Raw genomic sequence first — 27,171 nt, forward strand, 5'->3', positions numbered from 1 at the left:
ACTCTTCTTCGACAACCTACTGGAGCCAGTCCTATAGCCAGCTCAGCCCCCTATTCCTGGCTTTGCCCAGACATGGCTTCCCACTGTCTCCCTGTTCCCAACATGCCAAGTAGTTGATTTTCCAGGGAATTCTATATTGACTGAAGCTGGAATCTTTTTTGGCATAATATATTGCTCTATCAGACATCTGACTTGGCCAGCCTTTTGAAGTTAAAATGAAATATCAATTTCTGGTGTGTTCTTTGAGTTAGGACAAAATTGAGGTCCATTACCAAGTTCCTATGATGAGAAATGTACACCTGATGCCAAGAATAGCAAAACAGAGCAAGGGGAAGAGAAGAAGGTGCTTCAGGGAACAGACTGAATTGGAGTTGAGATAATAGCATGTAACCTGAAAAGCAAAACATTACCCTAAAATACCAACATTTAAAATCATTTTTCTTTTCCAAAACGTGTTTCTTCCTTCTTACTCTTCACACGTTGTATATACATACACGACAAGGAGAAAGATGCACTGACCGTTATTTTTGCACTTGCAAACGTACTCTCAAGGTTTTATATATTTTTCAAGTCCTGAATGAATAAGGAAACAAATGTCAGCTGACTGGCTGGGTGTCTCCAAGGAAGAGACTGTTTATGTCTGCTCCTTTCTGAATCCTCAGACTTGGAGCACCTTATTATCACAACCCATCATTTCTTTCTCATTTACAATTCTCAGCAGGACCCTTGGTTGATGGTTACACAGACTGTGCACTAACCCACAGGAACATGGTTTCTGCATTCAGTGTAACAAGTGATCTTGCTGAAGCTCCAAAATCAATTAGTGCTTCAAGACTTGAGAAAATATTATCAACAAAGGGATAGTTATCTAAGAAAAAAAGTAAATAAATTCCTGCGGAGAAAATAAATGCCATTGGCTTTTAGTCATACACAGCAGTAAGACTGATTAAATTCCTCGAGAATATGAGCTGACAAAGCAGTGGGAATGTGATAACGAAGGTCTCAGCTCCACAGCAACTTGCCTCCGAGAAGCCAGCAAGGACACCTAACTCCTTTTTATTTCTATTAGGAGGAAAGGAAAAGTAACAGGATGGAAAATTCAATTTACTTCTCTTAACTTTCTAAACATTTCATAAGTAACTATATTATTAAACAAAGCACAGTATAGAACTTAATAAAAAGAAGTGCACCTAAAAAGGAAACACACCTCCTCACTTTTCAGAACAGCACGTTCTATTGTGAACAAAAGACACTTTAGCACTCATATAGCCGTGTGATACGTGAACGCAGTAGCTGGAATGGAAAGCAAAAGATCTAAATTTTCACACCATTTGTTACTGGCCACCTGTGCTTTTCAACAAATAACCTCTCTGCGATTATTTCCCTATCTACCAAAAGGTGATAATTATTTCTCTTCTTACCCCAGAGAATTAGAAGACAATGCAGCTCTACAACAAAGGGTGTTTTTTTTTTTGGTTCTCCTACACATGCATAGCCTCCCCATTATCAACATGCTCCACCGCCACAGCACTGTTGTTTTTTAAGGTCTTCAAAAAAATTCCCTTTGTTGTAGGGGGCAGGGTGGATATGAGAAATCTCTGCGCTGTCCTCTGAATTCTGCTGTGAACCTAAAACTGCTCATAAAAAATAAAATCTTTATAAAAAAACAAAACAGCTTTTTTCTGGGAAAAGATTATTTCTATTTTATGGAGGAATACTTTACTAGTAGTGAACTTGTCCAAAAAAAGATTTTATAATCTTAAAAAAGAAAAATATTGCTGAAAATGGATACAGTAGCCTGGAGACTATCTTCCACCTATAGAAGTACTAATGATTAAAATTTCAAAGAAAATGTGTTATACAACATGGGCATTTACTAATATGTTGATCCAGGATCCCATAATCCGATTTGTTACATGCTGTAACAATATTTCTTCTGGCACCGAGGAGGAAGTGCTGTAACACCATAGCAAACGAGTTAAATATTTGGAGTTTTCTTTAGAGCAGGTGGAGAAGGCCTTCTTGCCCCCTTTTGCCTCCACCATGTTGCATTCTGCATTTATAAAATAACAATAGGCATGATCGTGGTTCTTGCTCAAGAGCCTTTCTACGTGCGAGACCTACTGGTGGTATGGACTTCAAGTAATGAGACTGGCTTCTTCTTTCTTTTCTTTTTTTTTTTTAACAATCCAACCCCAGACTTATGTAACCAAATGAATTATACCTTTCAGTGGAGTCACTGGGAAGCAATACCCTTATTTCAATGATGCTGTCAATGCTCAACACTGTTTTTGGAATTGCCTTCAAAGCCAGTTTACGAGCCTCCTAAACAAAATGACCTCAGCTCTCATGTCTCCAAAGAAATACAATAAACAGACAAATCTTATCTTGTAGAACCTTACAGTCCACTATGTGTTATTTCCATCTTAGCCTGATCAGTAAGAGAGAAAATCTTCAGTAAACAATCCCTGGGGAACTCCCAGGAAGTATAAATTATGAACTCATGACAAAGCTACCACCTAGAGCAGCACTGTCCAATAGAAATATAATCCGAGCCACATATGTAATGTAAAATTTTCTAGTGGCCACATTTTAAAAAGATAAAAAGGTTAAAAAGACATTTTAATAATATATTTTATTCAACCCAATATATCAAAAAATATTATCATTTCAATACAAAATCAATATAAGAAATTATTGAGATACTATTTTACAATCTTTTTCATACCAAGTCTTTGAAATTCAGTATTTTACACTTACAGTGTATTTCAATTCAAATTAGCCACATTTCAAATGCTCAATAGCTACCTGTGGCTAGTGACCACCTACTAGAGATAGCAAAGAACTAGATCCTTTTCTCCCCCAGACAATGAAGGCCAGTGCATTACTTAGTGTTGGATTAATTGAGTTCTTCTTGGCTTTTCTTAACGCCTTTAACTTGTGAGTAGATGACCATGATACGAGAAAGCTATCTATAACGCTGGACAGAGTTTGGTATAACAAAGAAAACCTTATAACAAGGTCAATCTGACACATGGTAGAAAACCTGAGAATTAAAACAGAAATGGTAAACAAAGGTCTAGAGGCTCTTTCACCCACCAACAATTCTGGCCCCTGCTTGGCCTCTGATGCCACTCCGGCTTGGCAGTACTACATGTGGTTTTTTCTCAAAGCTGGGAAAAGTCAGACACAGCTTTGAAAGGGTTTGCCTTTGCCTAGGAAAAACAGAACCTGTGATCTAAGTTACCTAATGATTCACACCCCAAACATACTGAAAACAAAGGACTAGCATGGGGGCAAGGACCTGGGGAGGGCAGGGAGCCAGAGGGGCTGGAGAAGCTGAGACAGGAATTTAGGGCTTAGGACCAGCAGGCGAGAAAGGAAAGGACATTGAAGACTCAGGAAGTGCCTCTGAAGACCCTTCATTCCATCACCCTGGGATACCAAGGCAGCCAGGCCCCCCGGCATTCTTAGCAAGAGTGCAGACTCACGGCCCAGACCTGAGCGCAGAGACACTTCATGTCTGTTGTGTGGGATGTAGGCACACCCTTTAGGGGGAGCCACACCAACCACCACCAAGATTCGCGATTCAGGATATGCACAGTGTCAAAGAGCCTGGACCTCCAACTGGGGTTCTCTAACAGCTAAGCGAAATCCTCCGCCCTGTGGCCAAGGGCTTGCCCCACCGCCCCCAGGCACGTAGGAAGAGCCACAGCTCCTGAGCTGCCTCAAGTTCTAAGTAAGGACACGGGGACATTTTTTTGTGAATGAATGCAGTTGATCTCCTTTAAACAATTTTTAATTCTTCCATCAAAGGATAAAAAGAAAAGAGTAGAAATCTAAGATTTTGAACTTCAAAATCCATGAAATTAACTGTATTCTGTTCCAAAATTTGCCCTCGTGTGTTTTAATTTAAAAATGTTTTAAATTATTAACCAGTTAAATTACTTAATTTTTCCTCCTATAGATTCAAATTAGCAAAATTAACATTCCAGGAAGATGTATCCTATTTATACTGTGGTTCGTGTGCCCCTTTGGGCACCAATGGTAAGGCTGCACTGGCCTAGTCACCAGGCCCAGAACACACCTTTGCTTCCCTCTCCCCGCATGTCTGCTCGAGCCTCTCTCCATGCCCAGAATGTCCCGCCTTCTCTTTCCACTTAGCCACCCATAACTTATCAGTCATTCAAGCACAGTTTATTTCCCATCTCCTCTTCAAAGCATCCCCTGATGAATCCCATCCAGAGCTCTCTCCCCCAAACTTCGTCTTTCTGTTCCACTCATTTGACCTTGAATTATGGCCTGAGTAAGTGTGTTGTGACGTCTAGAATGCATTGACACTCCTCCACCTGCAAACATTTCCTGAGTTCTATGCGAGACACTGTGCTGGAGTAGTGGCTCAACATACTTTGTGTCCTCCCCCTGACCATTCACACTGCCATCAGTAGCACTTCTCCTTACACTAAGTGATAGATTTTCAGCCTGGAGGTCGGGGAATAAACACAAGTCCTTCTAGGGGATGTGTCAGAGTCCCAGACATGGGGAAGGACTTCTCCAAACCATACACTTGTCTCTCCCCCACCCCCCCCAGAGGGGAATCCGATATTTATGCCTCACACTCAATTAAAGACCACTGCCACTACACTAGGTGTTCCTTAAGGGAAACCATATCTTAACTAGCTTTGGGTCTCCTCAGGACCAGTACATTGTCTTAAATAAAATACTGACTAATTCTTGTTACCGAGAAGAAAAATGGTTACCTCAGCTGGTCAGCGACCTCACCTATGACAGCCTGATGACCATAACCCACCACAGACACCAATCATACCTCTCCCTTCGGGGACTCACAATGTGAACTGTACGCACTGCATACTAGGCACTCTGGGGGACTGGATTTTCATGGATTCCATCACTCAGCCTGCTCTATTACCTCTGGACTTGAGAAGGACCTTCTAACACCCAACACAACACCACAGTGGGATTTAAAAGTGGCTCCATAAAGCCAGCATTCTCAGTCTCCACACAGCACACCCTTCTCCCCTCGCCCCACTTCGTTTATACTTTTGACTAATCTGTACATGTCTGTGCGTGCCGGAATCTGTCACCAGATCACAGGCTGTTTTGAGGACAGACATATAGGCTTTTTTTTTGGTAGTCTCCATAGCAGTGGATGTCATTTTTAATGTTTGTTAAATTTTTTGCAACAATTCTTATTTTTTAAAAATCTACACAAATAAGAAAGGGATGGAAATGATTTAAAAAATCAGTGTACTTGGAACAGTAATCCTAGAGGAGGTTGACTAGCTGTGGCCCACACTGTGAAAGAAAAATAGAAACGAGATCACAGAGATTACAGTTAGGAGGGAAACCGCGGGAGAGGAATAAACCTGTGGTGCCAATAATCTCTGAAATATTTTCTCATCAAGAAAACATGAAAAAAGAGCCCCACAAGGTTAAGGATGGTTCTTCAAGAAGGGAACTAGCCCGGAAGGCAGAATTTCTGTATACAACGTTTTGTTGATGCTTCGTACCTAACTGCCAAAGTCAGCAAGAGAAGCGATGGGGATTTTTTCAAATATATTTTTATTATTGTTTTTAGGCCTGGTGAGGGGATCTCATGCTTCTGAAAGCAAAGGAGGAGCAGCCTGTTTGAGGCCAAGCACAGCAGGGCTATCTCCCACAAAAGGGTCGGCACTGGTTCCCAGGCCCTCTGCGGAAAAGCAAGTCTGCATAACCACGAGAGGGCTGCAGACCAAGTCAGAAAACCTCAGCAATCGTTGTACGGACCCCAAGTGGAGAGGAATCTGAGACAGAACGCCAGCAAAAGCTAGCCCCGGAACTCTCTAATCTTTGAGCAAATGCCTTGTTTCAAATATATTCCACACACATGCACAGCAGTTACCACCGCCTCAAGGAGAAGCCCACACGTGGAGAGTAAAATGGGGAAGAATTAGACTGTTTGGGTTCTTTAGTAGCCAAAATTTAGCCATGCTCATTTTTTGGAGGTTTTCTTAAAAAAACTACTACAGGGTAAATCCTTATTTTTACATTCCAGAAGACATGAGTATAAACAATACATAGTTTTTGTTTTTCAAGTGAAAATATTGGTTCCTCCTTTAAAATCTAAACTTGTATCTTCCATCTATTATTAATGACATTGATTTAAAAACAATTCCAGACCAAAAACACATGAAATACAATCTACTTTCTGCTGATTCATAAGCCAATAATTTCTAGGCCATTTCGTCCCCTCTTTCATCCTCCAGCTGCCTCCTGTGCATTTGCATCTACAGCTTGTGACGACCTGACTTTATTTCGGCCCCTCCCCTTGCAGTGACTGTGGTTCCCAAACAGAGTCTACTTCTCACCGTGCTTCCTCCCCCAGTGCAGCCGTCCAACCTAACACTCCCCTCACAGGGAATTTTGGCTCCGACGAGTTCTGAGAGGAATGCTCGATATAAGAAACGGATCCTCTTAAATGTGACCTTTAAAATGGAATGCAAAACGAGGAGAAAGTAAACCCAAACAAATTGGAAAGCTTCTTGCAATTTAGTCAATAAATAGGCTCAGTTCAATATATATCTTCCATTAATCATAAACTCAGAGAAAGGCCACTTCTCATAGGAGTGTGAAAATAAAGACTACTTCATGTTTCTCATGCTAAAAAATTCATAATATCGATAATACAATATTATATTAGAAGATATAATAAGCAATATAATAAAACATGGAAGAGCTGGTAAACATAGGGACTGGGAGGCATCTCTGCCTTAGACTCTGGGCTCATAGAGTCAATGGTTTGTCACAGAGAATACAAATGCAAGACTTTGTTCTGGGGGCCTTTAAAATGTACTGGTTTCTATTTTCTCTCAATAAAAGCATAAAAACTCTGTATGCAATACTACCTATCACTAATACAATCTTCAAGTGGTCCAGCATGCTTTCAGCATGGATGTTAGACGTAAAGTCTACAGAGGTGGAATGGATTAACAACTTCTGGCTCGGGGCAAGATCATTCTAGTCTCACAGTTTTGATACACCTGTTGTTATTTCCCTCTATGGTAGATGTGTTAAATAAAGGTGGAATTGCAAAAAGACAGACAGCACGGACACACTATATGACATTCACTTAACAGGTTTCCCTTAGCTGTGTCAGAAATGCATTTAAGAGTTTGAAGAACCTAGTAAGAACGGTTTACTAGCAGTTCAGTTACTTTGTTTTTGGCACAGAATTTCTATAATAGTTATAAGTCTGCCAATCGCATAAGTACATTTAAACTGTGAAGAAGTTCTCCATTTGCCAGTACCAGTTTTTAAGGGAATTCAATATATGAGAGAGAAAGGGACATGATATTTTGGAGACTTAGTTAAGATTCTTTATTGCTCTGTTGAAGACATTAAATTACATCTAATTTTGTGAAAGCTCAGGTTTCTAACAAACGTTAGAAGTTTAGGCTCTGTAATAAACTACTCTGTCCAAGTAGAAGTGTACTATTGCAAGGATCTGGTCAGTGCTCCTCGATGGTGGTGATTCTGATATCTGTGTCAGGACACCTCTCCTTTGTGCAGGGCTGGCCTGAGCATTGCAGGTGCCTGTCCTTCAAAGGTGACTTCACCCTCAAGTCACTGTGACAACCAAAACCATTTCCACCCATGTCTAAATACTGCTGCAGACCCCCCATCCCAGTCCCAGCTGGACTATGGATCTACTGCTATGTGGACTATATGGGCACCCCGGCCATGGGTGGCACTCTTTCCAGCTCTCTGCAAACGCATCCCATTGCCAACAGAGGAGATGGCTCCACCCAAGGCTATCATCAGCACTGACAAAAGTGCTGAAAACACAGAATCACAGAACCACCAACTCTCCTAGTTACAGGAACTCTTAGAGATCAACTGGTCCAAGCTCTGCTACATATTTCTTAAATCAGTCCTTTCATCTTGATCAATTATCCCTCTGCCTTTATTCAGCTCCTCCTTATCCTCCTACCGCTCTTTACTGTCATAGCCTCCTAAAAGGTCTGCTTGCCTCCAATCATCGTCCACACCAATCCCGGAATGAAAACCTGATCCTGCTGAAAACCTTGCAATGCCTCCCACTGCCTTCAGAGTACCTTCCAGATTCCTCCCTGCACACACACGGGCCCTTTCTGAGCCAGCTTTCATGTCACGCTCTCCAGCCTCACATCTCACCATCCCCACCTTGTACTCTAGGCTCCAGCCCCCGTGACTCTCCTACAGAACTGCTCACACAGCTGAGAATGCTGCCCAGTCTCCTCCCCACCTGGACACTGTATATTTGGCCAACTCATTCCCAACCTTTAAATCTCAGGAAGCCTCCCCAGACCCCCATGCTCTGGTAGGTGCTCCCATCATGTGCAGGCAGCCCCCTGGGCTGCATCTGAACACTCTTCCTCCAAATCATAATAATACATTTGCTTGTCTGCCTCACTAGACTGTGAGTTTCCTAAGGGCTGTATCTATGTCCTATTTCTATCTGCAATGACAGACTGAGTGAATGAATGAATGATCAGCCAATCTGCATTTAACAGATAACGAAACTGAAACTAGAGTCTACATAACTAATTGGCAGGAAAGATGGGACTTGAACCCTGATCATAATTTATCAGAGAGGGATTAGAAGGGTCACCTTTGTATAAAAAGAACAGAACACTATGTTTGTAATGAGACAAGCAATATCTGGTAACAGCACTAATAATCACGCATTATAAAAAGAGTGGCATTAATCTATCAAGGTCACAATTTATATGCAGTAAGGGCATGGAGAGCAGAATAATTAAATATAAATTTTTCTTATTAGCTTTTTTCAAGAGTCTGTTTCTAGAAATGGGTGTGCTGACCTGAAATGAAAACACCTAGGAGAGGTTGAACTTCAAACTCAGTTGGCTCCTGGCAACTATATATATGTATGTGTACATATGTATGTATACTGCTATATACATGTATAACATATATATGCAAATGATTTAAATAATTATATATTCCTCCTTAGGTAAATTCCCAAGGTTTGAGTAAGTTACCTTAGATCAGAGATTCTCAAATTTCTGTATACAAAAGAATCACCTGGATTCTTGCTAAAAAGGGAGATTCCTGGGCCTAGATGCCAGGGTTTCTGATTCAGTAAGTCTGTAATAGAGTCTGAGAAATTGCATTTTTAAAATTGAGGTAAAACTCACATAACATAAAATTAACCATTTTACAGTGTTCAATTCAGTGACATTTAGTACATTCACAACGTTCTGCAGCTATCACCTCAGAAACTGCATTTTTAACAAAGACTCCACTGCTGCAGGTGGTCCCCAGGTGGCATACGGAGAACCACCACCTTAAGTGCTCAGATGATGATGACAAGGAATGAGAAGCCTCATGGACCTCCCTCAGATTATAAAAGCAGGTTAAAAAAAAAAAAAAAAGAGTAGCTTCCTGCTGCAAAAAAGCAGCTTCCCCAAGCATCTAAGCCTAAAAAAAAATACGCCTTTGCCGCTCCCTTTCACTAAAGATAAGCGTGATTCCCAGAAGCTAGTTTATTTCAGAGTTTTCTATACTAACAGATTCAACACTTATTTGTTCGGAGGCACCTGGTATTTTTACGTTTATAGAGAAGAGTCGTGCTAAGTGAGGTGAGAACCTGGAAAAAACGAATCACCACTCTGTAATCAGCCAGATCCAGGTCCTGTTTCCTTGGGTTTTAATCACACTATTATAGCACTTTATTAAATTCTACTTCACATTATTAAATTCTAATGAAATTGTCAATAAACACAGAAAAAGTCTCCAGAGGAAGAACTGCAAATTAGGTTTCTCCTTAGAGGCAAACTCTGATCTAAATGTAAGTGAAACTGGTTCTTCTTCTTTTTTTTTTTTTTTGTGAGGAAGATCAGCCCTGAGCTAACATCCATGCTAATCCTCCTCTTTTTGCTGAGGAAGACCGGCTGCGAGCTAACATCTATTGCCAATCCTCCTCCTTTCCCCCGCCCCCCCAAAGCCCCAGTAGATAGTTGTATGTTGTAGCTGCACATCCTTCTAGTTGCTGTACGTGGGACGCGGCCTCAGCATGGCCGGAGAAGCGGTGCGTCGGTGCGCGCCCGGGATCCGAACCCAGGCCGCCAGCAGCGGAGCGTGAGCACTTAACCGCTAAGCCACGGGGCCGGCCCGAAACTGGTTCTTCTGATAAGAGTTGATATAAATATAATAGCCGCATAAAGATGTTGAGATCAATTGCGGTTTTCTCTTCAAGGTTATAGAATCGGTTATCCTAGTTTTAATTCATGATCTAGTTGCTCCAGAGTTGGCTCTATTTTACTCATTTTACTCAGGGTCAGATTTCCATGAGGATTCCTGGAGTTTAGCAACTATAAAGACCAGCTGCAGTGATAGGAACCCAGGTTAAGATAGTATCTTCCTCATTAAAGCCACTAGTGCTGCTTCTCTCAACCAACATCCTGCTAACATAACCAAGACACAGAACAAGATGGAAACTCATCACAAGGAGAAAAACCAAGACTGACAGACAACCTGTAACGCCAGACTCTTGGAGCAATTCCCATAGGCTATAAGACTGAGGAAGCTGGACTGGGCAACAGGGGCTGGTGTGCCCTGTTTGCCTCAGGACGCAGAGCCACCCCTCCTACCTGAAAAGAGGCAGGAAGGCAGCCTGGGAGGGGACAGTGCCAATTTTTGATATGACCAGAGAAGTATTACCTCCTCCACCTCCTATATACTGTTAGAGATCACAACTCCCAGGAAAAAATGGGCAGGAGAAGAAAGGGTCTGACAGTGGGGCACACTGTATCTTGGGAAATGCCCCCAAGAGTAAAGCCCTGAGGGATGGAGATAGGAAGAGTCTGGCAGCTATGCATGCTGGGGTTACTTCAGCAGGTCAAAGAATGAGGCAGCCAAAAGAGAAGAAACATGTCAAGCAGGTCCGTCAGGTTCAATAGACTGGAGGAGGCTCAACGCCTACAGGCCACTGGGAACTGAGGGAGCTGTGGGCATCAGTGTGACCTCAAGCTACAGATTTGAGAAGGAACTAATCAGGGAACAGTGAGCAGAAGCCAAGAGACGACCACGCGCTCTGTGCATAGAGCCTTCACCGCTTATACTCAGAGAAAGAGTCTACAGCTGGGAATGATTTACTGTGGAAATGAAGATTTTCGAAAAGTTCTAGTCAGAAAGATTCAGGAAAAGCATGGGCTCTATGAACAGAAGTGTAGAAAGCCAAAAGTAGAGACAAGAGACAATGGGATGAGGTAAAAGGAGAAGATGAGATACAAAAGCACACTTGATTAGGGTTAACAGGTATTGACCTCAAGATCTGGGTTTGAATTCTGGCTCTTCCAATTGTTAGATGTGTGGCTCTCTCAGTCCGTTCAAGCTGCTATAACAAAATACCACAGACTAGGTAGCTTAGAAACAACAGAAATTTATTGTTCACGGTTCTGGAGGCTGGGAAGTCCAATATCAAGGCGCCAGCATGGTCACCTTTTGGTGAGGACCCTCTTCCTGGTTCATAGCCGGCACCTTCTTGCTGTGTCCTCACATGGAGGAAGGAGCTAGGAGTCTCCCTGGGGTCTCTTTCTTAAAAGCACTCATCTCATTCAGGAGGGCTCCACCCTCATGACCTAATCACCTCCCAAATGCCCCACCTTCTACCACCATCACACTGGGCGTTAGGATTCCAACAAGTGAATTTCAGGTGGACACAAACGTTCAGCCCATAGCAGTGGCCTGGGGCAAATCACTTCACCTCTTTAAGTTTTGATTTCTTCATTTATAAAATGGGGATAAAGGAGCCTCTTTCACAAGGTTACTTTGAGCTGTAACGCTTACAACACGACCAGTGATGAGCAAGCACAGGAGGAGCTCCAGAACAGGGCGCGGGCGCGCAGCAGACATTCAGTCAACAGTAGTCATTATTATTACTAACGAGCCTAGAGGAAAACAGAACTAACTGAGGCAAAGAAAGCATTGCAATGGAACTAAAAACACAATAATAATCTACACTGGAGATAGTAAAGAGCAGAATTAAAACTGCAAAAATGTCTAACAGGTAAGGCAGAGGAGCTCGAGAAGACTGAGAAAAAAGACAAAAAACTGAAAACAATGAGAGAAAAGCTGAGTCGGTCATTCAACCTCCTAATTAAAGATGTTTTTGAGAAATAAATCAAGCAGAACAAAAGCAATAAGTGAAAATATGAACAAGGAAAACTTCCTGGAGTGAAAAATAATCTCAGTATGCAGATCAAAGGGCTCACTACAGTTCAGGCAAAATTAATTTTAAAATATTTTAAAGACCCAGACCTAGATATAATTCAGCAAAAAATTTAAACTATGGAGATAATTAAAAAAAAAAAGCCTCCAAAAAAGGTCCCAGGGACCAGCTTAACCAGAGAGATCTTTCAAACAACCTGTAAACTTCCAGAGCATAGAAAAAGATGGAAAACCATCCAAACTGTTCTATGAAGTGAGCATAATAAAGATAAAAAAACCTGACAGAGAGAAAAGAAATCACCAAACCCACTTTTACTTCTGAATCGATGGAAAAATCCTAAACAAACCCTAGCAAACCGAATTCAGCAGCATAACAAAAATACATACACACAATAAAATTGGATTTAGCCCAACAAAGCAAAGATGATGCAAGACTATCATATCTATTAATATATCATAGTGTCAGAACACAAGACAACCCTAGTATAAGGTAATCCCCATTTTCTCAGTGAGAAGTTCCAAAAGTTATTTTTTGCCAACTTGAATTAATAATAAATATATTATGGATGTTTATGAAATAGTCAGCTATTTAAAATATAGTTAGGTATGCACATTTAAAAACATACAATAAAAGAGATACATTGATCTTAAAACATTGTTTTTTTTCCACTCTCAGATATCATGAAAAAATTTTATTTCACCTCTTCCCATGCATACTTGACATCGACATCTGTCGTCACAGGAGCCACTCTGAGATATTTAACAGTTTTCCAGAGCTACTATCTTCACTTCCGTCTGAGCACCTTTCAGTCTATATATATACATTAATCCATATATACTTTCATTTCAGGAAATCATTTATCCTTAAATTGTATAATTATGGTCTGTATAACAAAGGCTTGTTTTATAAACTTATAATTTCCAATTCTTGCAACTGTGAGGTCATTTCCCAGGAATAACTACTAAATCAGTATTAAACGTCTTAGCCTCTTTTTTTAATTGATTATTTCTAGTGGCCTCTATAAGCATTCAATACCAGCACTGATCAGAGTGCCTTGCCAGGCTGTTCAAAATAAAGTAAACTGAGAAAGACTTGCAGAATATGAGATCTTGTAAGGACTTAAGCATATGATGTCTCCCTCTTTTTTAAAGGATAAGTTTTGGGGGGAAAACAAATTTTATCTTATATTCAACCCTTTTCACAGAGGGCATATGTGGAAAATTATAGTATTGATATAGCACTCAAGAAACTGAACAGGGCACTCACGGTGGACACCACCCCTGGCCCTGCCGAGGCCCCTCAGCAGACCAGTACTGCAGCACACCACAGGGAAAGCTCTGCTATATCACCAGGTCCAACAAGAACATCCAGATCATCGTCTCAGTGGCAGGAGACTGCAGCGGAGCCAGAAAGGTGAGGCCTGGCTCTGCCTGGTGGGTGACCCCTGGGCAAGGTACTTAGCATCTTTGTGCTTCGGTTCTCACACCTGCAAGATGGGTTAATAATAGTCCCCAGAGAATTACTGTGAGGATTAACTGCACTAATTCATGTAAAGTACTTAGACCTATGTCCTGCACCTACTAAGCACTCAATAAATGCTAGATTCAATAACCATGCCTAATTAAAAGGAAAACAAAACCACTCTAAAGAAAACTATTATGAGTAGAATACCCAGATTAATTCCTCAACATGTCACCTCCCACCCCCTACACTGTCACTTTACAGTAAAACTCACCAGCTGACAAGCCCTGACCCTACCCTTGGAGTTTCCAGTCAACTTCTTAGGTTTTAGCCAATGATCACTAGCGATTTGAAAAAGCCTCCTTCATGAAAGACAGACCAAAACAAAGATACAAAGACCTTAGAAGGAAGAGAGACAATGTTGGGAGTCCAAGCAAATGTAAAAATATATGTATTGTATGTGTATACATATACACCTATAAGTATATGTATGCACACACCTACAGACACACTCACACATATATAAAATTAATCGTTAAGAGCACAGGCTTTGGAGAAACAAATTATTACATCTATAAAAACAGAACTTTACAAAAAGGAATTATCAGAAAACAAGAAAGAGTTCTTGATTACTAAAAACTATGGTGATTGCAATGAATTCAACAGAACAGTTACAAAATAATGATAAGGAAATTTCCTAAATAATGGAAAAGAAATAAAGAAAACAGGAGAGTAAAAAAACTAAGAAAATTAGAGGATTGGCCTAATATCCAAATAACAGGAGTTTTGTAAAGAAAGAATAGGAGAAAAGGGGGATGGAAGACCAAACAATTCTGAAATAAATAATACAAGAAAATTTCCCATAATGAAAGAATCTGCATTTTCAGATAGAAAGTGCTGTCTGAGTACTCAGCATAATGAATAAACCAAGATCTACACCCAAAGCACATCACAGGGAAATTTTAGAAAACTATGTTTAACGAGAGGGGGAAAAATCACACCTATAACAGATTAGGAATAGCATGACACTGACATAATGAAAATTATTTTCAAAAATTTTCTTTCTTCTTTCTTCTTTTCTGTGTTTTCTATAATCAACATGTACGACTTTTATCATAGGAAAATTTTAATACAAAAAAAATCTATACTCAGAGACTCTAGCCTAAATTTAAATGGCTCCATTTCTTATCTGTCTTCATAATGTCACAGTCTTTCTCTCTGCACTGATACAGAGACCCTGCTAATCAGCGGAAGTCCTATTCATAGTGGATGCCTGGGCTGTAGAGATTGCTGAGAACAAGCCACTCCAGGGACTCACTGCCCAGCTGCTCTGCGTATGCATGATGTCCACTCATATTTACTCAGTGAGCACTTGTTTTCAAGCATACTCCCAGAATATTTTGATATTTGAAGGAAGGGAGGGAAAGCCCATAATTCTTTTTCCTTAGACACATCTTTCTATCCATTATTATCATGTCTCCACTCTTGCAGTTAGCATTTATTTCAATAAGGAACTGCTAAATGTTCCAATTTGTCTTCATTCCATTTATCGAATACCATGTCCTAGGCTTTGCCAAGAGATGATTTTCCTATTGACAGGCTTACCTGTGGAGAAGATGAACACTGTGTTGTTCCAGAGCCCACGGCTTTTTAAGGTTGCGGTGACATTTCCCACTGCTTCATCCATAAGGGTCACCATTCCTGCATAGTGACGCCTGTTCTTATCTTGGATAAAGTCGTATGGCTTCAGGTATTCTTCAGGGACCTGAAGGGGCTGGTGGACAGACTGGAGAGCAAGGTAGAGAAATAGAGGCTGGAAAGAGAGTTTGTGCAAATCAGTTAAGAGGGTATGGAAGCATTAAATATACAGAGAGAAGTCCAGATTTATCAGTTAATAAAAGTAACATCAAGACAACTCAGAGAATGAGTTAACGTATTTGTAAATCACATATCTGATAAGGGACTTGTATCCAGAATATATAAAGAACTCTTACAACTCAATAATAAAAGACAATTAAGTGAATTACAAAATGGGCAAAGAATTTGAATAGACATTTCTCTAAAGAAGTTATACAAATGGCCAACAAGCATGTGCAAAGATGCTCAACATGATTAGTCATTAGGGAAATGCAAATCAAAACCACTCTGAGACACCACTTCACACCCACTGGGATGGTCATAATACAAAAAACGGAAAATAACAAGTGTTGAAGAAGATGGGCAGAAATTGAAACCCTCGTTCATTGCTCGTGGGTGTGTAAAATGGTGCAGCCAGCATGAAAAACAATTGGGCAGTTCTTGAAATTGTTAAACATAGAGTTACCATATGATGCAATATTTCCATTCCTAGAGAAAGGAAAGCATATATCCACACAAAAACTTGTACATGGATGTTCACAGCAGCATTATCCATAATAGCCAAAAAGTGGAAACAACCCAAATGTCCACCAATTGATGAATGGATAAACAATATGTGATATATTTTCAGCAATATACAGCAATAAAAGGAATATTATCCAGCCATAAAAAGGAATGAAGTACTGACACTTGCTACAACATAGATGAACCTTGAAAGCATTATGCTAAATGAAAGAAGCCAATCACAAAAGACCACATTTTGCATGATTCCATTTATATGAAATGGCCAGAAGACGCAAATCTATGGAGACAGAAAGTAGATTAGCGGTTGCCTGGAGCTGTAGGGAGTTAGGAGGAGAGGAATGGTGAGTGACTGTTAATAGGTACTGCTAATAGGTAATGAAAATGTTTTAAACTTAGATGGTAGTGATGGTTGCACAACTCTGAATTTACTATTGAATTGTATACTTTAAATGGATGAATTTTATGGTATGTGAATTATGTCTCAAGAAAGATGTTAAAAAATGTAACAAAAGACACAAGACAAAAAGTTAAAAATAAAAGCTTGAGTTCTAAAATGGCCTAGAGGGCTCTGATCCAAACTAATAATAATAATATTAATAATAACAACCACATATTAAATGTTGTCTATGTGCTAGGTACTATAAAGATTTACATATTCTACCTCATTTAATACTCAAAACAACCCTATGTTACATCCATTTTACAGATAAGCTAACTGAGGCTTAGAAAGGTTATATGACTTGCCCAAGTTCATATTAATTGCAGAGCAATTTCTTATGGGAAACTCCACTATTACGCTGTGGATACGTACTAAAGAGATGCTCCAGCTGGGGTCTAGCTGGAGACAGGATTATAAACTGCAAGCCTACAGCAATTTGCAGCCCACATGAAGTTTTAAATCAGGAAATAGCACATAAAAATCTGTTAGCTTTTGTTTTAATTTTCTTGAAAACTCAGAACGTCTGACAACTCCACGCCCACACTCCATCTGGTAACAAATAGCTGGACTTTGAGAAACAGAGACCCCAATCCCAAGTGCTCTCCAGTTTTCTAGAGTCTCCCCATTGTTCTACTGAGTGGCTTCACTTATGTAGGTTAGCAGTCCGACCCTTGTACACATGAGAGTTTGTGACCCCAGTCTGGGCTCTCTGCAGCGGGCAGGGGTGGAGGAACGAGAGAGAGCGCATGGCTTAAGGAGACACGCTCACCAGGTCAGCATCAGCAACACGGCCACTCACCGGGTGAAGGAGAGAAAGGGGAAAGGGGGTAGGTGCTCCCCAGCCAGCCAGTGACTCCCAGAGGCAATGGGCGGGTGGGTGGTGGGGGAGAGTCCTTAAAACCATGACAGGGAAAAAAATAATGATTCTGGGACCATCATTAAAGGATCTTATAAATACTCAGTATGGAAATCATTCTACTCACTTTGTTAAATATAGCAAAAACTTGACTGAAAATCTTTCCCATAATTATTCTCTAGTGGCTAAAAGAGTGACCATCATTTTTGAGGGGTTAAAATGATAAAACTATGGAAATTCTCCCATTTTTTCAGTGGTCAGGCTTCTGTTAGTTCAAACCAAAGGGGCATAACTGAGAAAAGGAAGTGAAAACAACCTCTGAGGATGAGACCCAGCCTGTCCTGTGACTGTCACAGGCCATGCAAAAGCCTCGCACTACCTGCCGGCCAGATCCTTATAGCTTACAAGTATAGATACAGGCATTCCTTGAACAAAACAAGTTATCTTTTTTCCCATTTCATCAGCAGTAATCTAGGGCCATTGAGTATATGGGCAAACAGCCTTACACACATCAATATGGCTCCAGGTCACCAGGAGGAGGCAGAATGATGCATAGTGCAGTCCATTTAATGACGCAAGGACCAATGTAACACATTATAGAGCATTTCCATCCAACATTCTAAAAATAAAGTTTCAGCACTGACAAGGTGACCTTTATTTGTGAAACAACTCATTCCCCAATAGTGCTAGATGTGAAGCATTTCTATACTATTTTTAAATTGAAAAAAAGTTAACAGAGTACCGTTCTTAGTACTACATGGTGGCCCAGTGGGAAGAACAGTTAACTAGGGCCCTAAGTTCTCCAACCACAATCAGGACCCCACCTGCAGCCACGTGTCCTAAGACCCTCCCAGTGAACAGCAGTAGCCAATTTCCCCACACCTGCCAATGAGGGACTCAGCTCACTGTTAGCCTACAGCAAGCAGCTGCCATCCTGGGCATGCGCTCATTATTACTATGCTGTCTACTGACTTGAGTTCCAACCCAATCACAGCTTGGTCTTTGGAGACCTGCCAGCCCATTCTGACCGTACTGACATCCGCTTCAAAACACTGGAGTCCTGGACACACTTTGATCTCCAAGGATCTCCAGGTTAATGCTGCACCCTGATCTCTCCCTGGCTCTTTCTTGGGTCCAGATTCCTACTCTGACCAACCCAGTTACAGCTACTGCCTTTACATCAACCCCACCTGTAACCTCTTCAGGTTTCTTAGGAATATCAAACGGAATCCTAGATGTAAATCATGACCACATGTTTAAGTATTACATAAAAGTATAACATTATTGGGGCCAGCCCGGTGGCGCAAGCGGTTAAGTGCGCACGTTCCGCTGCGGCGGCCCGGGGTTCGCCGGTTCGGATCCCGGGTGCGCACCGATGCACCGCTTGTTAAGCCATGGTGTGGCGGCGTCCCATATAAAGTAGAGGAAGATGGGCATGGATGTTAGCCCAGGGCCAGTCTTCCTCAGCAAAAAGAGGAGGATTGGCATTGGATGTTAGCTCAGGGCTGGTCTTCCTCACAAAAAAAAAAAAAAAAACTATAACATTATTACCTAAAGTTATTAGCATATTAATAAGATGCTAAGAGTTCATGTCCCTTTCTTATTACACCATATGACTCCTAAGATATAGACTCTAAACATCCTCACCATGCTAACAAACCTAATTGCAGTGAAGAACAAAGCCTTATTTTCATTTCTTTAGTATATTTTCCTATTTTAAAGTATAAAAATTTTTTTAAAGCATATGATATGTTTTTAAATTGTTATTCTCTTTGAATTCCAAATTAAGACATTTCTTTCCAAATTGTGTCAGGGAAAAGTAAGAGTCTACCACTAAAAATTCACATTGTTTCTAGTAGATTAGGTGTGTGAGAAAACACTTATTTTTTTCTACAAAGTGTTGAGGGGGGCTACTTTTTTTTTTTTACTTGAGGAAGAGTGGCCCTGAGCTAAAATCTTGTGCTCATCTTCCTCTATTTTGTATGTGGGACACCGCCCTAGCAAGGCCTGATGAGTGGTAGAGGTCTGTGCCCAGGATCCGAACCTGCGAACCCCAGGCCACTGAAGCGGAGCATGCCGAACCCAACCACTGTGCCACTGGGCCAGCCCGAGGGGGGCTATTTTTAACTAAAAGATATTTTATGAATATGCTACTTTCACACTGTAGTGTTAGTACTAAGGGAATTATCCTGTAGAAAGAGAGAAAAGAGATTCCTTCCCAACACATGTGCAATGGTTATTAGCAGTATCTGCCTGACTCCACCAACCGTGTTTCTGTTACAAAACAGCTCCATAGGCTTTTTTCCCCTCAAATGCTCTTTAAAATAGGCACATTTTTAAGTTCACTTGTAGATACTTCGAGTGAACTTCTTTAATGATTTCCATCTTAGAACAAGTTGCCTGTGTTACGGTCTATTTATCGCACCTGAGAAATTAGCACAGAATTAGACACAAGATTGGGATAAGATGATGAAAAGTGCAGCTCCTGGAACCGCGTGATGTATCATTTTATTGAGAATTGAAAATGTAAAGACCTGCATTTGCTGTCTTAGACTTTCTGGGGCTATTACTCAACTACTGATGATTTCATTTATTTATGTCTATGCTTAAAACTTTACTTGGAGGATGTTGGGAATGCTGGATACTGCTTCAGAGATTTCAGACATTGTAGAAGAATGACCACCTCTCATCTGGCAGTTTCCAGAATGTTACCTATGAGCAGCACCATACCAGTAACTAGTCTGGATGGCTTGTGAGCTCTTAGGGCCTACAATTTTCCTCAATTCCTGTGCTTTCCCCACTACACCAGTTAAGACAGCCCACCCACAGAGAATGATTTCACCCCGGCTGCTTCCTCTTACCCGCTTCATGTTATGGGCACTTGAGAGAATACTCCGTTGTTCCTTAATGGGAACTAATTTTTATTGTAGGCACATTATAGTTGTTGCATGATTAAGGTGGTGGTACACTGTGAACCTATAAAAGGCAGTTGGCTTCTGCTCGTCACTCTGTGTTTGAGAGGAGTCAATAGTGGCTGCTTATCAGAATCTCTGGTGGGAGATGGGGGCGGAGGGGTAATTAAATAGCAGTGATGGGGTCCCACCTCAGACAGATTAATCACAATATTGGAATTGGTATGTCTTACCAGATGATCCCTTTATACTGTCAGGATTGGAACCATCACACTGAATCACACACTGGGACTCACAATCTCTGGTTTTGGATATTAACTATGAACTAGAGAGGCTTGTTAAGTGCATTGAGCTCTGGAGTCCCACAGCGTGGGTTTAAACTCTGATTCTGACTTTCAATAACTCTGTGACCTTGAACAAGTTACTTAACCTCTCTAAGCCAGTTTGCTTATCTGTAAAATGGCGCCTCCCTCAAAGGGCAGGACAAGGACTGCGGTTCCCTTGGACTTTATCTTGTTCTTCGGGTTTTTAGCTGTACCTATAAAATGCCAAGCATACAGAAGACAACTGAGAACGTAAGCCAATGACTGAGCAGTTATCTTTCCAACAACCTGAATATTGGTTTAGATCTAGATTTAAAATCTGCATATGTCTACATATTTGAAAGACTATTCCAGTTTCTTCCATGAGCCACACAAGCGTAGCCACTCTAAGATGTCAGCATGCAAGAGTGATAAAAAGCCAGAAGTGGGGCAAAGCTGAGGACAGACACTGGGGAAGACCCCCACTACTGAGTTAGACAGAACAGGAAGCAACCACGCCAGAAAGGGAGTCATCGGCCAGGCACCTGGTCTGGACAGGTATATAAACCAGAATCCAAATTCTGACCTGCACTGAGGACCTTCAGAGGCCAAGTGCAGGACATTGGAAGAACCAGATAACACGGCACATTCTGTAGTTTGCTATGTCAGGTCCTGTTGAAGGACTAATTTCCTGGGTGTACTGATGCAGTTCTTAATGTAGCCATATTGTGAGCCCAATATCTGACAACACAAATATCTGACCCAATTTTAAAGGTATTTATAAGCAAAATCCAGAGAATTTAGCTTGAGCTTTAGCTCATGCGGTTAACTCTAGGTTAACAAAAAAATGTTTAAGGCTATTCAGACTCTTTTCTATTTTTACCTATAGATAAGTTAAAAGATTTCAGCACATACACAACATACACATGACATACACAACAGCTTCAGTATGGTACATGTGAAGAACAGACCCATCAGTACACCCCGGAAGACTCAATACCGTTAAGAGTCCATTCTCCCCAAGTTGGTCTACTGATTCAGTGAAATCCAAATCTAAGCAGGTACTTTTTTTTTGGTAGAAATTGACCAACTGATTCTAAAATTAACATAGGAATGCAAAATATCTAGAATAGCCAAAATAATCTTGGGGGGAAAAATACCGAATTAGAGGTTTTGCCCTGAACGTAAAGTTTGTTGATCTCCTAACAGAAAGTTTGCCATAACAAAGCCTCATCTTGTACATAAGCCTATCATTAAAAAAAAGTCAATTTACTAATTACTTATAGCACATGCACATAATACACCAAAATAGTAAGACTATATCTCTACAAAAACACTATAGTCACAGTATTCCTCAAAGTGTGACCTGGGGACCACTTGCAGCAGAATCACCCTGGAGGAGTTTCTTTAAAATGCTGATGTATGAATTTCCCCTGGACCCAATGAATCAGATGCTTAGAGGTGGGCTCTGGGAATTTCTAATTTTAACAAGCTTCCCAGGCTGATACTGATGTACACTAAAATTTGAAAACTACTCCCCTAGACTTTATTAGATTTTTCCCTAAACGACAGCAGTCTTTTCCTCTATTCATCTGAAGAGATGCTATCTTAACACAATTTTGATATCAATAAAGAAGCAAGACTTACCTTCTCTGGTGGATGGTTAGCTATGAGGGCTATCGCCCTTTCGGTAAATACATTTGTTGAATACATATTTTTATATCCTGTTGCAACTTCTTCACCATCTCGAAAATCAAGAGCACATCGTGTAACGTTCAGAGCCTCGATGAATGTGCAGCGCTCATGAGAATAGTAATCTTCACTACCTAGGAGATACCCTACAACAAGAATGGGAGATGAAAGTAGCACAGCATAGAACTTGTTAAACAAACTAATGTTTCAGCATTTAATTGCCTAATGCAATTGATTACCCGTGACAAGGCAAATCAAATGACAAGGCTCACGAGAGCACCATTTCTTAACATCTCTATATTTGCTAGCAGAAGGCATTAAAATGTCATTGTAAAAAAATCCAAGTCCATTCCTCAGTCAAGTCTTAGAACACAAGCTCTATCATGTAACTCTCAAAGTGGGTGATTCCACATAAATATGTTTAAAAATATCAGAATTCAAATTCAGTAAAGGTGATAACATTGTAATCTTTTAAAGCTATCTAACAGCTAAAACAGCATATGGTTAATGTGATTTGTTACAAGTTTTTACTCTGAGATGATCACATGAATGAAGGCAGGATTCAAATAATGTTAACATTGACCTTGGGAGACTGGCTTCAAGGTTATTTATAGAAGCAGTTCCAGGAGAAATCATCTTTAGTTAGATGCTGACACCCACTGGTGAAAGACACAAACCTTTCCAAACAGAGGATGTCTCAGCATAACTTAGGGCCAAACCATCAAAATAACATGTGGCACTGAAATCAGATTTTTCTACCTATGGTGATCTCAATTTCGCCACAAATTTAAGTGGTATCAACTGCCTATCCCACAATTTAGACTTAAACATATAAGGAAATGGGTTTTCTCAACTAATAGTTGTTTCTGCAAATGTTCCATATTTTCCTAAAATATTAAAATAAGCTGTGCTGGGGCCAGCCCAGTGGCGTAGTGGTTAAGTTCGCATGCTCCACTTCAGTGGCCTGGGGTTCACAGATTCGGATCCTAGGCGCGGACCTATGCACCGCTCATCAAGCCATGCTGTGGTGCCCTCCCACATACAAAATAGAGGAAGATGGGCACAGATGTTAGCTCAGGGCTAATTTTCCTCAGCAAAAAGAGGAAGATTAGCAATGGATGTTAGCTCAGAGCCAATCTTCCTCACCAAAAAACAAAAAGAAAAGCTGGGCTGCATATTGTACGATTCCATTTATATGAAATGTCTAGAGTAGGAAAATCTATAGAGACAAAAAGTAGACTAGTGGTTGCCTAGGGCTGGCAGGGTTGGGGGAAAATGGGGAGCAACTGCTAATAGGGATGGGGTTTCTCTTTTAGGGTGATGGAATGTTCTACAATTGGATTGTGATGACAGTGGCACAACCCTGTGAATTTATTAACTCACTGAATTATATACTTTATTGAGTGAACTGGATGGTATGTGAATTACACCTCGATACAGCTATTAAAAAGAAATAAGCTGTGGACTCTGAGCTATGGCCTGACAAATAGCACTTATTAACCTTAAAATGAGGATGATAAAAATGGCCTAGCCCTTTCCCCAGTCCTGAATGTTCCCTGTGATCACAACCAAAAGTCCCATACAGCTTACATAATAAATGAATTCATTTTTAATTAATCTCCTTTTCTATGATTCACTAAATTCAAGGTCTTGAATACAATGAATACGTCGGTCTTAACTTTTTAAACAGTAATCCTTTCTCCTACATGTATAACAGAAAGGGAAATCCAATATGTTTGTCAATTAATATGTAATAAAGAAATGTATCCATAAAAATAATTTCAGCCTTGTATGGGTGATCAGAAGGGTGAGGACCCTGGGGTTCTACGTGGGGTTTTTAATGACGACGAGGTGTTAGAGTTTGAGGAAATCACTCAGGTTCTTTATCTGTAAATGTAAACTGTTTCCTATCATTTGGGAGAATATATACATAGGATATACTTGATTAAAAGGTGTATGAACTAGGGGCCGGCCCTTTGGCATAGTGGTTAAGTTTGCACTCTCTGCTTCGGCGGCCTGGGGTTCGCAGGTTCAGATCCTGGGCACAGACCTATGCACTGCTTATCAAGCCAGGCTGTGACAGGTGTCCCACATATAAAGTAGAGGAAAATGGGAACAGATGTTAGCTCAGGGCCAATCTTCCTCAGCAAAAAGACAATTGGCAATAGATGTTAGCTCAGGGCTAATCTTCCTCATCAAAAAAGACAACAAAAAAGGTATATGAACTATAAATATTAAAAAGATATTACAAATAGCAGGATTCCAGAAATAGAACTATATATTGACATACTTGGCCAAACTGATACCAAGGAACCATGTAACAATCACACAGAGCTTTTCTCATAACAGTGATTCACAAATCTGAACTTACATGCTAAGCTTAAAGAAGATGGCAGCCTATGATTTTTGGGGAAAATGAGGAAATATTTTTGAACAACTAAGTCTCTGACTGCCTTATTTAACAGCTTTATTGAGATATAATTCAAGTACCATACAAGTCACTTATTTAAAACATACAATTCAATGGTTTTTAGTGTATTCACAGAGTTGTGCAACCAGCTCCATAATTGTCTGACTGCTTTTTACCACAACATCTAAGTCAGAACAGTGATAGTAGCTGATGGTCATTATACCCTCCTTGTCTGTGAGTCTCCATTCCACAGGAATGTGGGGTGTCTGTGCATCTAATCCCCAGTTAGCCTTCTTAGTTCTCATAAAAGGATATCATTGACCTTCTGTCCAGTTGAATTTTTAAATATAAAATTTGACCCTAATAGAAAAATTAACAGAAAAATAAAAAATATCCATAGTCCTTCCTTCCTCTTGCCAGAGTTAGGTATTGACCCATCTTTTAGCAAAGGCCTGACTGATATTTTTCAAAGGATGTACAGGCTGTTTTTTCCTCTAGAATTTCCAAGATGACAAAGAGGTCTTACACCCAAGTCCGACTTTTAACAGCTATCTGAGGATATTGAGGATCTATCCAGGTTCATGAGGAAAGAATGCCATGATCGATTAACCATGTCTGCCAGAGAACACGGTCTCACGTCTGATGTCCTTGCATCTCGACTTTAACCAAGACCCAACACGGCGCTACGCAGCTGTGTGCCTCCACCGCACTGTTTGGGACCCGTAGAATCACTTTTCCTGAAATGTACTTTGGAGCTTGGCCCTAGCATGAATAAAAGGGAATGCCTCAAGAAACATCTACAAGAAAACCGCCACTTTATTACTAAATGACATTTTTGAGGATGCTGTCCACCTCGCCTTCTCCCAAGGGAGAAATTTCTCTCAGGTCTAAGAGCCAGAAAATGCCTTACTCTTCCTGAACATCTGGTTTCCATTCATCTTACAAATAATGTGACTCTTGTAGCTTTTTCCTTTTCTTTTTTTTGAACATAAGAAATCTCGAATTTCAGAGTTGAATGTGAAGCCTGCCTAGAGCCATGCAGTTTTTTTGTAATTTGGTGTCATGCAACTATTCTATCTTTTTCTACTCATCCTGATTTTTCATTCTATTTATTTTTAAACTTTTTATATTCAATGTGTGTTACTTTTTGGATATGGCAGTTTGTAAATAAATGAAGAGACAAATGGGAAGTAGGTAGGTAGCTGAATAGCTAGACAGAAAGATAGCTCAAAATGAAAAGAACTTGACAGAAAGATATACAGCCACTGGCAAGATAAATTGGTCGTTCATTAAGACACGGTTTGTAACAGGTTAAAAGAGGGCACGTTTTAAAACAAACTTAGGTTTCACATTTATTTTTATAAGGTTATCAAGTCCATAAAATACTTCTTTTATTTCTTATTATCCTTCCTATTACCATTTGTTATTTACCCTTTCATTTTATTTTTTTGATTTACCTTCCCCAATCTAGTGATTTCAAAAAACAGATTTCAGAAGGGGAGAAGGACGCCAATAGAAAAGAGTCTTCTCCACCATCTCCAGGAAAAAAAAAATTTTTGAACACAGTCCATGGGGAAGAAATATTCTGAACCTTTGTGAAGGAAATATTCTCGTACTGAGTTTTTCCTGGAATTAAAAAAAAAAATCAATCCATATCCCCTTTTGGTAATAAGGTTCCCTAAGAGTACAATGGTCTCAGATGTGGAAGTAGCACACTCTTCAAAGGCCCCAACATGGCATTCAGTACCCTGGCAAAGGTAAGTGCCTCTCCGTGGGCTCATGCCCGCCATGAGCTGAGCACAGAGCCATGTACACGGAGGTGGCATTAGAAAGCGGCCCCACGGCGGTGCTGACTGTTCCACTCTGTGTTCAAGTTTCCAGGTACTTCATTTGATTACACTTGGGTGGGTTTTATGAGATGGCTGTACTTAGTCTGAGCTGTTAAAGAAACAATGTGCATTTCCATTACCGAAGTAGCTATCAAATCCTCGGCGGGTTGGAAGGCATTCTTTCCGGTACATTCCCAGGTGCCATTTTCCGACCATATGTGTAGTGTAGCCTGCTTCTTTTAGAAGCTGGGGCAGGAGTTTTTCATCCAGAGGAATGCAGCTGGGCTGACAGGGCCAGATTATTTGGTGCTGTAAACCTGTGTGGATCTTAAAGAGATAAACATAAAATTATGGATTAATGATGTTGAGACATTCTGAACAACCAGATAAAGTGGTTGCCTGATTTACTGGACATATCTGTCGACTTGAATGTTTAACTCTATTCCTGTATGGGCTTAAGGATATTTCTCAAAGGCACTTTTCTCTCGTATTCAAGTAAGGTAATGGACATAAACAGGACTTGAAAAAAAGACTAAAAGCTCTCTAACAAACATTAGATATTTTCAACAAGTTTCAATATATTTCAACAAATTTATCAAGGCTCTATGTTAGAGCCTTAAGTTTTCACTTCCTACCTCAAAAAAGTAGCCATAATA

At 40.4% G+C, this 27,171-nt stretch overlaps 1 protein-coding gene across 2 annotated transcripts in view; it reads right to left on the minus strand.

Moving 5' to 3' along the window:
* ARSB (arylsulfatase B) overlaps positions 1–27,171 on the minus strand; it is a 165,123-nt gene that overhangs the window by 117,173 nt on the left and 20,779 nt on the right. Inside the window, exons 2-4 of one of the 2 annotated variants that reach the window (XM_058567979.1) lie at positions 26,656–26,842; positions 22,232–22,422; positions 15,299–15,506 (exon numbers count right to left, since the gene is read on the minus strand). In XM_058567979.1, coding sequence (XP_058423962.1) covers positions 15,299–15,506; positions 22,232–22,422; positions 26,656–26,842 — 586 coding nt within the window. The remainder of the gene's footprint in view (positions 1–15,298; positions 15,507–22,231; positions 22,423–26,655; positions 26,843–27,171) is intronic. The other variant, XM_058568027.1, reaches the window with a different exon arrangement.

The sequence above is a fragment of the Diceros bicornis genome, chromosome 1 (assembly GCF_020826845.1).
Source record: "Diceros bicornis minor isolate mBicDic1 chromosome 1, mDicBic1.mat.cur, whole genome shotgun sequence".
Classification (NCBI taxonomy): domain Eukaryota; kingdom Metazoa; phylum Chordata; class Mammalia; order Perissodactyla; family Rhinocerotidae; genus Diceros; species Diceros bicornis.